Consider the following 13,883-nt stretch of genomic DNA (forward strand, 5'->3'; position numbering starts at 1 on the left):
TCCACACCCCCTGGGCTCACGTGCACACACCAGCATCGTACAAGCTTGAGTCAGCGCTTTGTACGCGCACCCGTACCAGGGGGTCGGCTCGGCACCCATCCGTACCTGCGTGTGCCCGCCGACCCCGAGACGTGCTGGGCCTGGACGCGTCTGGCCCCGTCCCTGTGTCCGCACGTGCCCGGTGCCAGGCCCGAGGACAAGTCATGCTGGGGAGGCTCATCCCCTTGGAGGAGGCGGCGACAGAGGAAAGTACCAGACCCGAGACCACCCCCGACCTGCGGTGGGCCCCCTTCATCCGGGAACTACCGGCTGAGCGGCTTCTATGCGCCAGGCATGACGGCGCCCTGGAGCTGCCGCGGTGAGTCAGGAGGACCTGATGTTCACCCTCGTGCAGTTTCTATTCCAGTGAGGAGACAGAGACCACTCAGATAATTCTAGCAACAAAAGTATCACCTCCGAGTGGGGGAAATGCTATGGAAGCACCCCCAGGGGAGGCCTGCTTTATGCTGGAGCCGTGAGGGTGGGCCTCTCAGGAAGGCCCATTGCAGCAGGGACGGAAGGAAGCCGCCAGGGAGTTTGGGCAGAAGCCAGAGCCTGTGCAAGGGCCCTGGGGTTGAGAGGAATGCTGGGTGCGGCGCTGTGACAGGACACAGCGCTCGCAGCTCAGGCTGAGGGCGCGAGGTCTGCTGCGGAGCAGCTGGTCGTCGGGGGTCAGAGCCTTCGGGCGTGTGGGTTACGGCACAAAGTGCGCCCTTCGCCTGGAAGGCCACAGGGAGCCACTGGCAGGGGGCTTTTCAGGGGAGGACGCGGTCAGCTCTGCATCTGGGCAAGTTCCTCCTGGTTGCGCGTGGGGAAGGCCTGGGAGGTGGGGTGCAAGGCGGGGGCAGGGTGACCAGAGAGGGGACTGCAGCAGGGCCTGGTGGGAGATGGTGGGGGCTTAGGCTGCGGTGGCACCGGGGACGAGGTAAGTAGCCATAGTGTGGCCTGGGGGCGGGTGAGGGTCCGAGGGGCGCCTGGGCTGGGCTGGCTTTTCTCCGCGGCTCCTGTTTGGGCTTTGACGCCGTGCAGGCAGGGACACCGTAGGCCGCACGGGGCAGCGGCGGGACTCAGGAACAGGTGTCCTCTGAGTGGCTGAATTAGAAAAGTCCGTGACCCCAAACCACCGGAGACGCGGCCCGAGGCACAGGCTTGGGGGGCGGGGCGGGGCTGGAGCTTAGCTCCGCTCACCCGTCGCTCAAGGGCTGTGGGCAGTGAACAAATCGCTCCGCCCCACCGGTGGACGATCTCGCCGCAGGATTGAGGACAAACTCAGCCGGGGACCATCAGTCATGAGGAAAAACCAATCTCCTCCGTGCGGGGATTTACTGCATGGACAGACAGGAAATCCCGGCGCGGGACCTCTGCCCTGTCCCCACACAGCCCCGCCCGCCATAGCCGGGTAATTGCTTTTGGGGCCACATTTCGTCGTGGACCGACACCGTCTGAGCCTCTGCCTTAAGGGAGGCCGGTGGCTGGGCTGATGCCAGTGGCTGGGCTGATGCCAGAGGCCTGGCAGGGGAGTGGGCGGCCACCGGGACAGGTCAGGAAGGGGGTCTGGTGCGGGAGAAGTGCCATCACCCCAAGCCCCCGGCCTCGGACCCTCCTGATCCCCCTGGAAACCTCCAGGCTGAGTGTGGGTGGCATGGGGGGGGGGGTGCAGGCAGGGAGGGTTGGGGAGAGGAGGCCGGGGGTGGAGAGAATGAACAGAGCAGGGGCAGGAGCTGGCAGAGGAGGAGGGGGAGGAGGGGGAGGGGGAGGAAAGGAAGGGGGAGGGGGAGGAGGGAGAGGGTGAGGAGGGAGAGGGGAGGAGGGAAAGGGGAAGGGGAGGGGGAGGAAAGAGGAGGAGGGGAGGAGGAGGGGAAGGGGGAGGAGAGGGAGGGGAGGAGGAGGATGGGGAAGAGGGGGAGGAGGAGGGGAAGGGGGAGGAGAGGGAGGGCAGGAGGAGGATGGGGAGGAGGGGGAGGAGGGGGGAGGAGGAGGAGGAGATGGGCTGAAACATCCGCCTCTGCTCTAAGGCCATTGCCCCTCGTGGGCCAACCAGCTGAGGCCAGGAGGTCGTCCCGAAGGTCTGGAAGGTCAGGTGGAAGGTGGCGCTGAGTGACTCTGGTGAGGAGCCCGGGCCCCGTGCTGGGCGGCCTTGAAGTCCTGAGCCCCAACGACACGATTTCATTACGAAAGCCTCAGTTTGCACACCCGGCAAATGGGCTTAGTCGTGGGACTCAGCCGGTGTGTCTGCCCTCCGGGAGGTGCTCTAAGGTGCCCAGAGCTCCCCGAGACAGGCACTGCCGGCCCCCTGCTCTCTGGGAAGGGAAGCCGAGGGAGGCCGGAGGTGCGGGGGGTGAAGTTGGTATTTTTGTGGTGGTGTCGTGAAAGGTGACTGCCAGAGGTCGGCCTCCGGCAGCGGCTGTGAGCGGAGCACTTTCCCGGAGGCTGGGGGCCTGGCGGTGGTGTCACGAACGCCTCGCATCACACGGAGGTCCAGGGACGCGCCTGCGGTGAGCCCCACGGCACACGGGGACACGTGACCCGTTGGACGGAGGCCACGTCTGCCTCTTCCGGCCCCGGGCCTGGGCCTGTTGCTGACCGGACCCCAGAGGCTTGAGTTGTGTGGCCCCAGGAGAACCCTCTGGATGGCCAGGCAGCCCGGCACCTTCACCCCCTCCCCCCCCGCCCCCCGCCGGGCCCCACGGCACCGTCACCCGCTCAGGCTCTGGCGCCTTGCAGGGCCGCGGCGGTGAGGGAAGCAGGCAGGGCCTGACACGGAGGGGCTGTGGGGGTGTGGTGTCCCGGAGAGCCTGTGCCCCGGCTCCAGTGGCCGTGAGTAATGGGGCCAGACCCCGCACAGCCACCGGACCCGGGCGGGCTGAGCCGCCAGACCGTGTTCCGCTGTTTCGCTCAGAGGCCAAGCGGGTCCGGGGGCCTCAGAAAGGGACTCTAGGTGGGGTGGGAGGTGAGGCTTGGAGAGGGACCCAGGATGTCGCGGCAAACGCTCCCAGGCGGGGGGCGGCCGCCTCCTGACTGCGGAAATAGCCCCGGTGGTCTCCTGGGGACCACGTGGGTCCTTCCGAGGTCGTGGGTCCAGGGCCGGAACCGTCCGGAGACAAATGAACAAACAGAAGCAGGTCCTCCCCACTGCTGGACAGAGGAGGCAGGTGCCCAGGGGGACAGAGGCCTGCAGGGAGGTTCCTCCGGAGCCCCTGCTGCCCTTCTGGAACTCTCCTGTCAGCCTCGGCCGAGAGCTGTGACCCACGACGGGGTGCGGGCATGGCCCCGAGCCCACAGGGATAGCTTTGTGGAAACTTATGCCCGGGGCTGAACAGGGACCAGGATTCGCCTCTGTTCTCCCACCAGGGATGCTGGGGGGGCGGGGGGACTGTCACCTCCAGCACGCACAGGTCACCGGGCCAACCCCTGCCTCTGTGCCCAGGGGGGTCTGAGGGCATGATCCCCTCCCTCCTTGGACCTCCCGGGGAGGAACCAGCTGAGGGGCATTCGGGGAGCCACGGTCTTGGAGGGGGGACTGCGGCTTTCAGGGGGACCCGGAAGGGAGGGGGCGCTGGCCTTCATGCTGACGCAGGGAGGGGGCTGGGGTGGAGGGTGGGCTACACAGGGCTTGTAACCCGTTCGGCTCGCTTGGCGTGTGCTTGGTTAAGCTGAGCCGACATTTAAAAGTTGGATTTTCGCATTAAAAAAAATTAAAAACACCTGGATTTCTGGCTTCTCGTAAAGTCCTTGAAGGCATCTCCGGACCATTGGAGCTGAGACGCGATCACCCCCTAGTCGGGGCCTGCGCTGCCCTGTTAAGGGGACCCTCCTGGGCCAGCTTTGCTCCCCGACGACGTCAGAGCAGGGCCCCCGGGCCTCCCACCCCACAGGAGTGCCGGAAGGGCTCGCGTGCCCTCCAGTAGGGGGAGGCTCTCCAACACCGGGTGGCAGGGCAGGGCAGGGCAGGGCCCCTCTGTCTGGGCAGGAGCTCAGAGGCAAGCGGGGGGGTGGGGGGCTGGTCAGGGGAGGGGGTGGGGCTTCCGAGGGGCCCCCTGCTCGGCACCAATGCGCTCCCTGGCCCCCGAGCTGTAGCCCAGACACCCGGCCCCCAAATGAGCCTTCTTCCCCCCCGAGGGCGGCTCTCTCCAGATGCCAAGAGCCGCCAACCAAGGCTCACCTCTGAGGGAAGCAGGGGAGCCGGAAACGACAGGAGGCGGCCCAGGAGTCTGGCATTGGGTGGGGGGGCTTGGCTTCAAGGATCCACATAAGCCTCGGGGAAACTGCAGGGCCACCGACCCGGGGATTTCACCCCGCCTCAGCTCTCCTGGGGCTGTCCCAGGATTTGCGCGCTGATGGCTTCCAAAGCTGTGTATCTTGGGCAAGCCGCTCAACCGCTCTGTGCCTCAATTCTCTCATCTGTAAAAGGAGGATCATCATAGTGCCTACCCCGTGGGGTTGTTATGTGGATTAAATGAGCGCCGGACACGAAACAACCGCTACATACGTGTGGGCTTGTATCGTCTACCCAGGATCATGCCCCCATTTGCAGGTGGAGACGGGGGGGGCGGGGCTCAGAGAGGGGACTCGCCCCGTGTCACTCAGCCAGCCTCAGTTCCTGGAGGCGGCACAGGCTCCCTCCGTCTGACCCCAAACCCAGCACGTCAGACCAGATTCTTAATAACATCTTTTATTGATTTTGCAAGAGAAAAAAATAGAAATTTATTTTAGAGTTAATGCCTGTACAGCTTTTTTTTTTCCCCCTCCTAAATTGCATGGTGCATACAATTATTATAAACATCAGTGGAGATTCTGGGAGCGTGCGCGCTGCTCGAGCAATCTCCCCGACAGTCTGACCCGGGCCCCAGCCTCAGGTGGGGACGGGAAGCCGTGACAGCCTTTAAAGTCGTGGCACCTGTTTTGGTCCCTAAGCGCCGGCCTGATCGGCCCCCGACTCCCCCCAAGCCTCGGCTCTCCTGGGAGCCCACAGGCCTTGGGGGCACCCGCCCCATCTGGGAGGTGAGCAGGGGAGCTGCAGCAATGATGGATCTTCTCCGGGAGAAACAATTCCTTGTCTTCGCATCGGCCCCCTGCTCCAAATGAAAAGCGCATTTGCATAGCTGCTCCGCGGAAGCTGCAAAGCTCATAAAGTATCTGCCGGGCTCTCGGTTGCATAGGAACGTACTTCGAGTACAGCGCTGCGGCGGGGCCGGGCTGGGCGCCAGCAAAACAACGGATTAATATTTGGAACGAGAAATTACCCACCACTGGGAAACCAATTAGGTCCCTGATCCGGGCTTGTTACATAGATGGAAATAGATGCGTTCTGAGCTCCACTCGGCTGGGGGTGCAAGGCACATTTCCAACTCGCGGGGAAGCTGCCGGGAGGGGGGGAAGGGGTGGGGGCACCAGACACCTCGCTGCCCGCAGGCAAGGGCGCCCGGCACGGGAGAGACGGGGGGAGGCGAGTGAGAGAAGCCGGTGGCGAGACCGCAGGGATGCGGCCGCCCTCCTCCAGACAGAGTTCAAGGGGAAGGGGAGGTGGGCTCTGGGGCCCGAGGGTGGGGTTGTGGCCCTGGTCCTCGGCCTGCCCTGCGTCCGGAGCCTTCTGGGGCGTGAAGCTGTCCACCCGCGGGTCCCACGTGGGCCTGGCAGCATGGCGGGTGGGCACGGCCCCCTTCCTCTTCCCAGTGAGACACACACGTCCCCGGGGATCCGTCCTCCTTGCCTGGGATGAGTGAGGGGGGTGCAGCAGCTCTGGCTAGACCTTCGGGGGACCAGGGAACTGCCCCACCCTCTCAGCCAGCTGCACCGGCCCCCGGATGAGGGAGGGACATGGGGGGCGGGGAGCTGCTGGCACCCCTCCCCTTGCTGTTGGGGTCTGAGGCCTGACCCCGGGCCCGGGACAGCCACACTCCGTGCTGGGAGCAAGTCCTCCCGGGCCACCCCACCACCTGGGCCTGAGCAGGGACAGGCCTGAGTGCGTGTGGCCCTGCTTTGCTGGGTCCTGCGGGAGGGCACTGAGCTGGGTGTCCCGGGAGGGAGCCCCTGAGACGCAAGGCGGAGGAAAGTCGTGCCACGCGAGTCCCCTTTCGCGACGGGACTCCTTCTTCCAGCCCCCGGAGTCCAGGCTGCCGAGGCTGAGGTCTGGGGGCGGGCGACACGGGTGCTGGGCGGGGCCAGTGACAGAGCCCGGCTCCGGTCGGTCGGTCGGGAGGCCCGGCTCTCCCTCCTCCGCCAGTCAGCACCGCCACCGTCGCACTGTCTCCTTCTCGCTTATGCAGGTTTTGGGGCGCAGTGCTGTCGGGGAGAGTACAGAGGGGTGGACGTTACCCAGCCTCAGTCACCAAGGGCGGCCCCACGCCCTGGGGGTGAAGTCTGGACCGTCCTGGTGGCTGGCCCAGGCCACCGCCTGCAGCCCCAGAGCCCAGCGCCCGCACGCCGACCCGTCCCCTCCCCTGCAGCGACTCTGCTGCCTTGCCTCCGGGCCTTTGCCACGCTGTCCCCTCTGCCGGGCCAGCTCCCCGTATCTCTTAGGATGCAGCTCAAACAGCACCTCCTCTGGGAAGCCCTCGCCCCCTGCATCCCCCACTGGTTTCCCAGCCGTCTCCATACAGCACGTCTGCCCTTCGGGGCCTTTTCCCTCTGCGCCCCAAGGGCCTGCCTCCCAGGAAGCCACACCGGGTCACAGGCGCCTGTGGGACGTGGGAAGCACGCTGCCCCTGGGGTTCTGCCCCCACAGCCCCAGCTCAGCCGCCAGGCGGGCTCCTGGGCGGAGCAGAGGGGTCCGAGGGGCGGGCAGGGGCTGCTGGCTCCGGACTGTTCAGCCTTAACTCCCGAGGGCTACGCTCCGGGCCGAGAGGCGACACTGACCTGGGTCAACTGCGCTCTGCTTCCTTTTCGAGTTGGTAATGATTTGGTTTTCGTTCATCATCTGGACGTCCTGATCCTCCACCTGATTGCTGGGGGGAGGGAGAAGAAGGAAGGTTCGACCCCTGCCGTCCGTCCCCGTTAGGGCTGGCGGGGGAGGCCGTGGGGCGGGCCTGGGGCGCACCTGATGGCGGTGCGTTTCTCCTGGCGGCACACGTCTGCGTCCTCGGTGAAGAGGATGGTGTGGTAGGGCAGCGTGGGCTCGCACGTGGGCAGGATGCCCCCCACCAGGTGGCCCACCATGGCCAGGATCCCGTTGTACACAAGCAAGTCGTCTACCAGGAGCTGGACAGACAGAGGAGGTGCTGCCCCGTGTGGCCGGGGCGGGGGGGCGGAGGGGAGGTAGGGACCCTGCCCCCCCCCCCCCCCCCGCGGCCTCGGGCAAAGCAGGTCACTGCTCCGAGCCTCGCCCGCTAGCCCGGCCCGCGTTATGGTGTCAGATCTTTGCAACCCTCGGCCAGACGGGGACGGGGAGGCTTCAAATACCTTTAGCCCACGTGGCCGAGCCGGGAGGCAACTCTGCGCCTCTGGCCCCCGAGGCCCCGGCTCTCCCGGCCCCAGAGTTGCCTCCCGGCGCGAAGAACTCCCTAAACCACTATGACTGGAAAAGACAAGATGAAAGGAAAGCCACTTTCGGTTTGTTTTTTTTTTTTCAGGGTGATGATTCAAATCACTCGAGGCGGGTTTTGAATTCACGATGGGACGGCGAATTTCCCTGCATCTGAGGACCAGGCAGTGGTGTCTAAGGTAGCGACGGAGAGGAGTAAATCAAACGGCGGCGACGAATGGTAATTGCTGGCAGCCTAATTACCAACCAGCATAATTATCTCAAAAAACCCAGCTAATAAGTACTTACGCCAAACTCCTTCACCCCTCGATGGGGCGTTTTTGCATAATTCCACAGTTTGATCATTGACACGGTGGTAGGCAGATCGAAAATCACATAGACCCGGTTCACCTGTCAGAAGCAAGAACTCATTAAAACGGGCATGTTTGGAAACAGAGGCGCGGGGCGGGGCGGGGGGTGCCAGACGCGGGCAGGGGTGAGCCGGGCGGGCGCGGGAGGCAGCGCCTGGGCTGATGGGGGCCGCGGTGCGTGGGGCTCCCGCTGCCTTCTGTCTCCTGGAAGCCCATCTTGAGTCCGGTCACGTGTGGCTGCGTTTGCAACAAACCGCTGAGCTGGCTCCGGGAGGGCCTGTTTTCTCGGGCCTGGCGTGGCCCTCATCTAAATACCCACGGAGAATTGGGTGCGCCCTTCCCTCTCCCCCAGGTCAGGCCAGACGCTTCGCGGGCCAAAGGGGCGGGCCCCAGGTCAAGGAGCACTGTCTCCGGGCGATCAGCACGGCCTTGACCCCGATCTGTCCTTTCCCCCAACCACAAATGAGCAGCACGGCGCAGGCCCTGAGAGCAGTGTGGGATAATTTCCAGCATGTGTCTTTGAATCCCTGCCTGGCGCAGGGGTGGTGGAGGGGTGTCGGGATCAGTGGCAGAATCAGCTACTAAGGTCAGACCCTCAGCTTCCCCCACCCCCGCCCGCCCCCGCCGCCCCCACAAAGACTCTCCAATATCAGGGGACCCGTTGCACGACAGAATAAAGCAATAAGCAGTCAGTGCTGGCCCCAGGCTGCAGGCTGTCGGCTCCGTTTTGCCCCAGGCCCTGGGGCTCGGCCTCCGGCCATCCTCAGGATGTCTCAGAGGATGTCGGGAGTGCAGGGGGGCGGGTCAGGGTACTGCTGGGGCAGGGGCAGCCTTCTGACTGCACCACGGAAATAATAAAGGTCCTCAAACTCAGTTGCCCAAGGGGCTCAAGCAGATACGAATATTTGAGTCCAAGGGCACCTGGGTGGTTCAGTCGGTTGAGTGTCCGGCTTCGACTCAGGGCATGATCTCCGGGTTCGTGAGTTCAAGCCCCGAGTCGGTCTCTGCCCTCAGCACCGAGCTCGCTTCAGATCCTCTCTGTTCCCCTCTCTCTCGGCCCCTCCCCAGCTTGTACTCTCTCAACAACAACAAACAAACAAACAAACGTTCGAGTCCAGCTGGGAGAGTGACAGCTGGACAGACGGCTTCACACCAAAAGCCAAGTGAAAGACGACGGGAAAACACGTGCTGGCCAAACACCAGATGGCCGTGGGCGGGTGGGGCCCGGGTCTCAGGGCTGAGAGACCTACGTGTTTCTCCTCTGCAGCGGTGGGGCTGGCCTCCGCTCAGGGGGGACGGATGCTCGGGGCTCACGGGGGACACTGTTGGAAGAGCTCCCCAACAGAGCTGCTGATGCTGTCTCTGTGCTCTGAGGGCCAAATGTACCTCCCAGTCCTCCTGCCCAGTCACGTGGAGGGGGAGGGGACACTTCCGCCGTCACGGGCGTGCCCCAGGGCCTGCGGCACTCGCATACTCAGGCAGGAGGGTGGCGCGGGGCTACAACGACCTGCCCGGCCGGCCTGTCTCCTCTCTCTCTAGCCGGGTGGGTGGAGGCCACCCCCAGGTCCCCCGGTGACCAGCAGGACCAGTGGGAGGGTCCGAGGTCTGCAAAACTGAGTCCGCTGAGGAGCTGACAGGCAGATCTGGGGCCAGAGGTCGGGGTCCGGTGCCCGGTGCTCTCAAGGCGGAGCAGACACAGGGAATGAGGCCAGAGGATGGGGCTGGGAGGACAGAGGGGGCTGCTGCACGGGCCCTCCAGAGTCCCATGTGGGCGGCCTCTTGTCGCAACCACCCCAAGCGCACCGAGAAAGAACTTGCCCCGAAGAGTGCCCGTCAGAGTGTTAGTTAGCTAGACGTGTGCCTCCCTGACGGCCCTCGGGCATTTTGGTTCGTTGGAGATTCACTCGCCTGGAACAAAGACGCGTCACGCAGACCAAGGACACAAAGTCGCCCTGCCCACCCCGGGGCGGGGGGGAGTCCCCGCAAACCCACCAGGCCCGGCAGGATGGGAGCCAGCCACATGTGCCTGCCATCGCAGGTGTCGTTCACTTGGTCGATGAGCTTGTCGGGCGTCCGGACGTCCCCGCACACGCCCTCCAGGGAGTTCACGCTGTCGGGGAAGGCGGCGATATCTGGGGAGCCTCTAAGCTACCATAACCCAAAGCAGTGTGCTGGAAGCTGCGTGCCACCCTGGCGGCCGCTGGCCTTGTCACGCTGATGGCGTGGCCCAGGGGACGCTGGGGCTGGCGGGCAGAATGGCCGTCCGCTGCTCTGGGCAGCCGGAAGAGCGACAGCCAAATTAGACATGCCAGGGAAAATGAGCACAGAGGCCAACGGGGGTGGGTGTGTGGGGAGGAGGTGACACCAGTTTCAAGGAAAGGGGAGGGGCCGCGCGGACAGATGGCGGGGAAAGAGCAGTCTCACCGGACTGCTGGCCGCAGGAACAGAATTTGTGGCTGACGCTTTGGAGAGTGGAGGACAAACTGCTAAGGTGTTCCTTTCCAAGGGGACACGGCCTCGGCATGTGAGGACCAGCCTGAGACTGGACGCACCGGTGGGGGGGGAGCCGGGCCCAGCTATGGCCACTCAACTACCGGACATTAGCGCGGATCTGGACAAACCAGGTCCGGCGCTGGCTCTGCATTCTGACCTGGGGTCTTGGGAAAGTCACAGAGCACCTTGGGGCCTGTTTCCTCATCTGTAAAATGGGTATAAAAACCTCCACGTCCGGGGCGCCTGGGTGGTCAGTCGGTTAAGCGGCCGACTTGGGCTCAGGTCATGATCTCACGGTTCGTGGGTTCAAGCCCCGCGTCGGGCTCTGTGCCGACGGCTCAGAGCCTGGAGCCTGCTTTGGATTCTGTCTCCCTCTCTCTCTGACCCTGCCCCGCTCGCACTCTCTCGCTCTCTCTCTCTCAAAAATAAATAAACGTTAAAAAAAAATTAAAAACCTCCACATCCCAGAATTGATGTGAGGCTCTCAGAGGACACTGGATGTGAGCGTGCCCGGTAAAATCAACACAGCCTTTCATATCCAAGGACTCACTAACAACAATCAAAACCACCAACAGGGGCGCCTGGGTGGCGCAGTCGGTTAAGCGTCCGACTTCAGCCAGGTCACGATCTCGCGGTCCGTGAGTTCGAGCCCCGCGTCAGGCTCTGGGCTGATGGCTCAGAGCCTGGAGCCTGCTTCCGATTCTGTGTCTCCCTCTCTCTCTGCCCCTCCCCCCTTCATGCTCTCTCTCTGTCCCAAAAATAAATAAACGTTGAAAAAAAAAATTAAAAAAAAAAAACAAAAAAACCACCAACAATCATTTGTCAGGTGGGGAGGATGGTGTCACCGGGGGAAGGGCAGAAAAGTTGGATCAGAAAAGGATCCAACTGGAACCCAGGGAATCCCACATAGGTGCAAGGCGGGCTTTGGGGTTGGAGCTGCTCTGGCCGGTCCCTGTGGTGGGCCAGGGATCACAGGGCAAAGGCCCAGAGGGGTCAGGCAGGTGATGTCAAAGACACATGACAGCTCAGTGGTCAGAGCATGGTTTCTGGAGCCGGACTCCCAGGTCCTCACTCCTATGCTGTGTGACCTTGGGCAAGTTACTTAACCTGTCTGTGTCTCAGGTCTTCATTGGTAAAATGGGGCTAACAGCACTCACTTCACGAGACCGTTGTGAGAGCAAATCAGGTACCACGGGACAAGCCCTCACCGAGTGAGCCCTCAGTAAACATTAGCAATTCGTCTGGGGGACCTGGCAGGAAACAATAAGGACGTGCTTGGGGGAAAGGGGATACCGAAGTCCAGCCATCATTGTGGTGCATGACTGTGGCCTCAAACATTGCTAATTTTTTCAAGAGCTGCTGAAGAGTGAGGTGTTCCTGTGAAACGCCCTGATCTTTCCAGAACACTAGCAACGAATCTAAAATATTTAAAAACTCAGTGGGCTAATAGTTTGCAGGTTCTGGTGCGGGCGTTCCCTGAACAAAGAGGACCGTGGTCAATGAATTCACTGGGCTGAACACAGGGCCACAGGCTGTTCCCTGCAGGCCTTGCCAGAGCCTTTAGGACTCCAAAGTACCTGCGGATCTCCAGGAGGGGGTGCAGTTGGCACCGTCGCCCGAATCCCCGGGCCACAGGACTCTCTGTTTTGTGGGACTCCTGTTACCTTGGGACTCCCAAGAGTCAGCCTCTGACCGTCAGCAGAGTCCCCTGGCGTTTTCAGTCCCGGGGTCTGGTTCTTGCAGGGACGTCTCCTCTCCTGCCCCCGACCCTCCCACGTTCCCTTTGGTCAGGGTGGGGTCCCCCTTCTGCCTAGAAAGGATACTGTTTTCCGACAGAGGGATTTTTTCTCCCCGCTCATCATACAACTCCAGGCCCGTAAGACCGATGTAATAGGGGTCACCCCAGCTGGTCAGGAGCTGGAACTGAAAAATGACTGTGGCACATTATTAAGGAAAAATAGGCTTAATTTTCTGAGAACAAAGCAAGACAATGGCAAAGATCATATTGGGATAGCTTATGCAGGTGAAGGGGGGGGGAAAGTCATTTTTTTCTCGCACGGAGACTGAAACCTCTCCAAATATGTGTGGCATTAAATTTTCTTTAATGGAAGCCGCGTATGCATGTGTTTCAAGAATTAAAAACTTCCCTCCACGTCCCAGGAAACAGGAGGACAGGAGGGAGGGAGCTGGCAGGACGGAGGACCATTTGCACCAGAAACTCATCGTGTGGTCGTGCCGAACAAAGTGACCGGGAGTCAAACTGTCTCGTGCCTCAGTTTCCCTGGTTGTAAAATGACAAAGAACGAAGCACCTGTTCTCTCCTCCATCCACTTCAAGTGTGCAGGGGGTGGGGGGGATACATGAGCACCAGGAGGGATGGGCCGTGGCAGGGTGACCGACCCGCCGTTGCTGACTGAGTCGCACAATGGGGGCACCAAGCCTGTCCTCAGCCCTGTCCCCAGCCTGCTCCCAGCATTCCAGGGGCGGACAGGGCAGGAAATCAGAGTGGCGGCTTCCGGGCAATATCATAGCCACAGGCAGACCTTCCGGAAGAACGGACTGGTGAGAGAGCCAGGCTGCTCACATTCACTAACCTGTCTTACTCCTTCCCAGCTATGTGGCCTTGGGCAAGCTACTTAGCCTCTCTGGGCCTCGGTTTTCTCATCTGTGAAATGGGGGGTGTTAGCAGTTCCACCGCCCAGGGCTGGGGTGAGGCCTGAGTTAACACAGGCAGCCCAGTGTGAACAGGGCCAGGCCGAGGAAAGGGTCCGGCGACTTTGAGCTATCCTTACTTCTATCTTTACCTCCTCCCTGCCTGGGTCCGAGGACAGCCTCCAGTTCAGGCCCTGCGGAAAGTTCCAGCTTCTCTGGCCCCTCCCCGCTGGAGTCCTGGGTGCTGCTTCCTGAAACATCAGCCGGCCAGGGCGCGGCATCTGGAACTTGGGTGGCGGCCCCCGCCCCAGCAGCACCCAGTGAGCCCGCGGACCCGCCAACCCTCCCACGGTCCCCCGGGTTTCCCTGCGTGGGGCTCCAGCTCCTGGGCTGCGGCCTGCCGGGAACCCCAACGTTGCCAGAGGGGCCGAGCCCTCTCCTGGGGTTCCGGACAGGGCCCCTGAGGGCTCGGGACACGCAGACAGGTGGCGGGAGGATACAGCCGCAGGGCATCAGGGGTGCCTCGTAGTCCATGCTTGCCCGCTCCTGGCTTTGCGTGTTGAGCCTGAAAAAAACCCACAAAACAGCACCAGGAAGCAGGAGATTGCAACTACCCTGATCGCTGGCCGCTTACTCCCCAGGTGACAGACTTTGAAGACGCTGTGCCCGGAGAGGGTTCCCCGATGTAGTGTGTGCCCACGTGGAGTCCTGTCCTACTCCGGGAGACTCAGTCACCTCCCAGGCGACTGCATGGACACTTCCTTCCCCAGGACAGCCCCAGGAGGCGGGTACTCTTACAGCCCTGGGGTGCGGGTGAGGAAACTGGCACACGGAGGAGTGAAGTCACTTGCTCAGGGCCACACAGCTGG

General features: G+C 62.7%; 1 protein-coding gene across 4 annotated transcripts in view; it reads right to left on the reverse strand.

The window, feature by feature from the left end:
• Positions 1-4,704: 4,704 nt before the first annotated feature.
• KATNIP (katanin interacting protein) overlaps positions 4,705-13,883 on the reverse strand; it is a 193,512-nt gene continuing 184,333 nt past the window's right edge. For 2 of the 4 annotated variants that reach the window (XM_047087184.1, XM_047087185.1), the window contains 7 exons: positions 13,515-13,579; positions 12,186-12,296; positions 9,862-10,001; positions 7,808-7,909; positions 7,076-7,236; positions 6,895-6,983; positions 4,705-6,321 (listed from right to left, as the gene is read on the reverse strand). In XM_047087184.1, the coding sequence (XP_046943140.1) occupies positions 6,263-6,321; positions 6,895-6,983; positions 7,076-7,236; positions 7,808-7,909; positions 9,862-10,001; positions 12,186-12,296; positions 13,515-13,579 (727 nt within the window). In that variant the 3' untranslated portion in view covers positions 4,705-6,262. Of the gene's footprint in view, positions 6,322-6,894; positions 6,984-7,075; positions 7,694-7,807; positions 7,910-9,861; positions 10,002-12,185; positions 12,297-13,514; positions 13,580-13,883 lie in introns of those variants that run through there. The other 2 variants (XM_047087186.1, XM_047087187.1) reach the window with 2 other exon arrangements.

The sequence above is a fragment of the Lynx rufus genome, unplaced genomic scaffold, assembly GCF_022079265.1.
Source record: "Lynx rufus isolate CCGP_SWC_20201006 ecotype Redwood Valley unplaced genomic scaffold, mLynRuf1.p SCAF_23, whole genome shotgun sequence".
NCBI classification, from domain to species: Eukaryota; Metazoa; Chordata; class Mammalia; order Carnivora; family Felidae; genus Lynx; species Lynx rufus.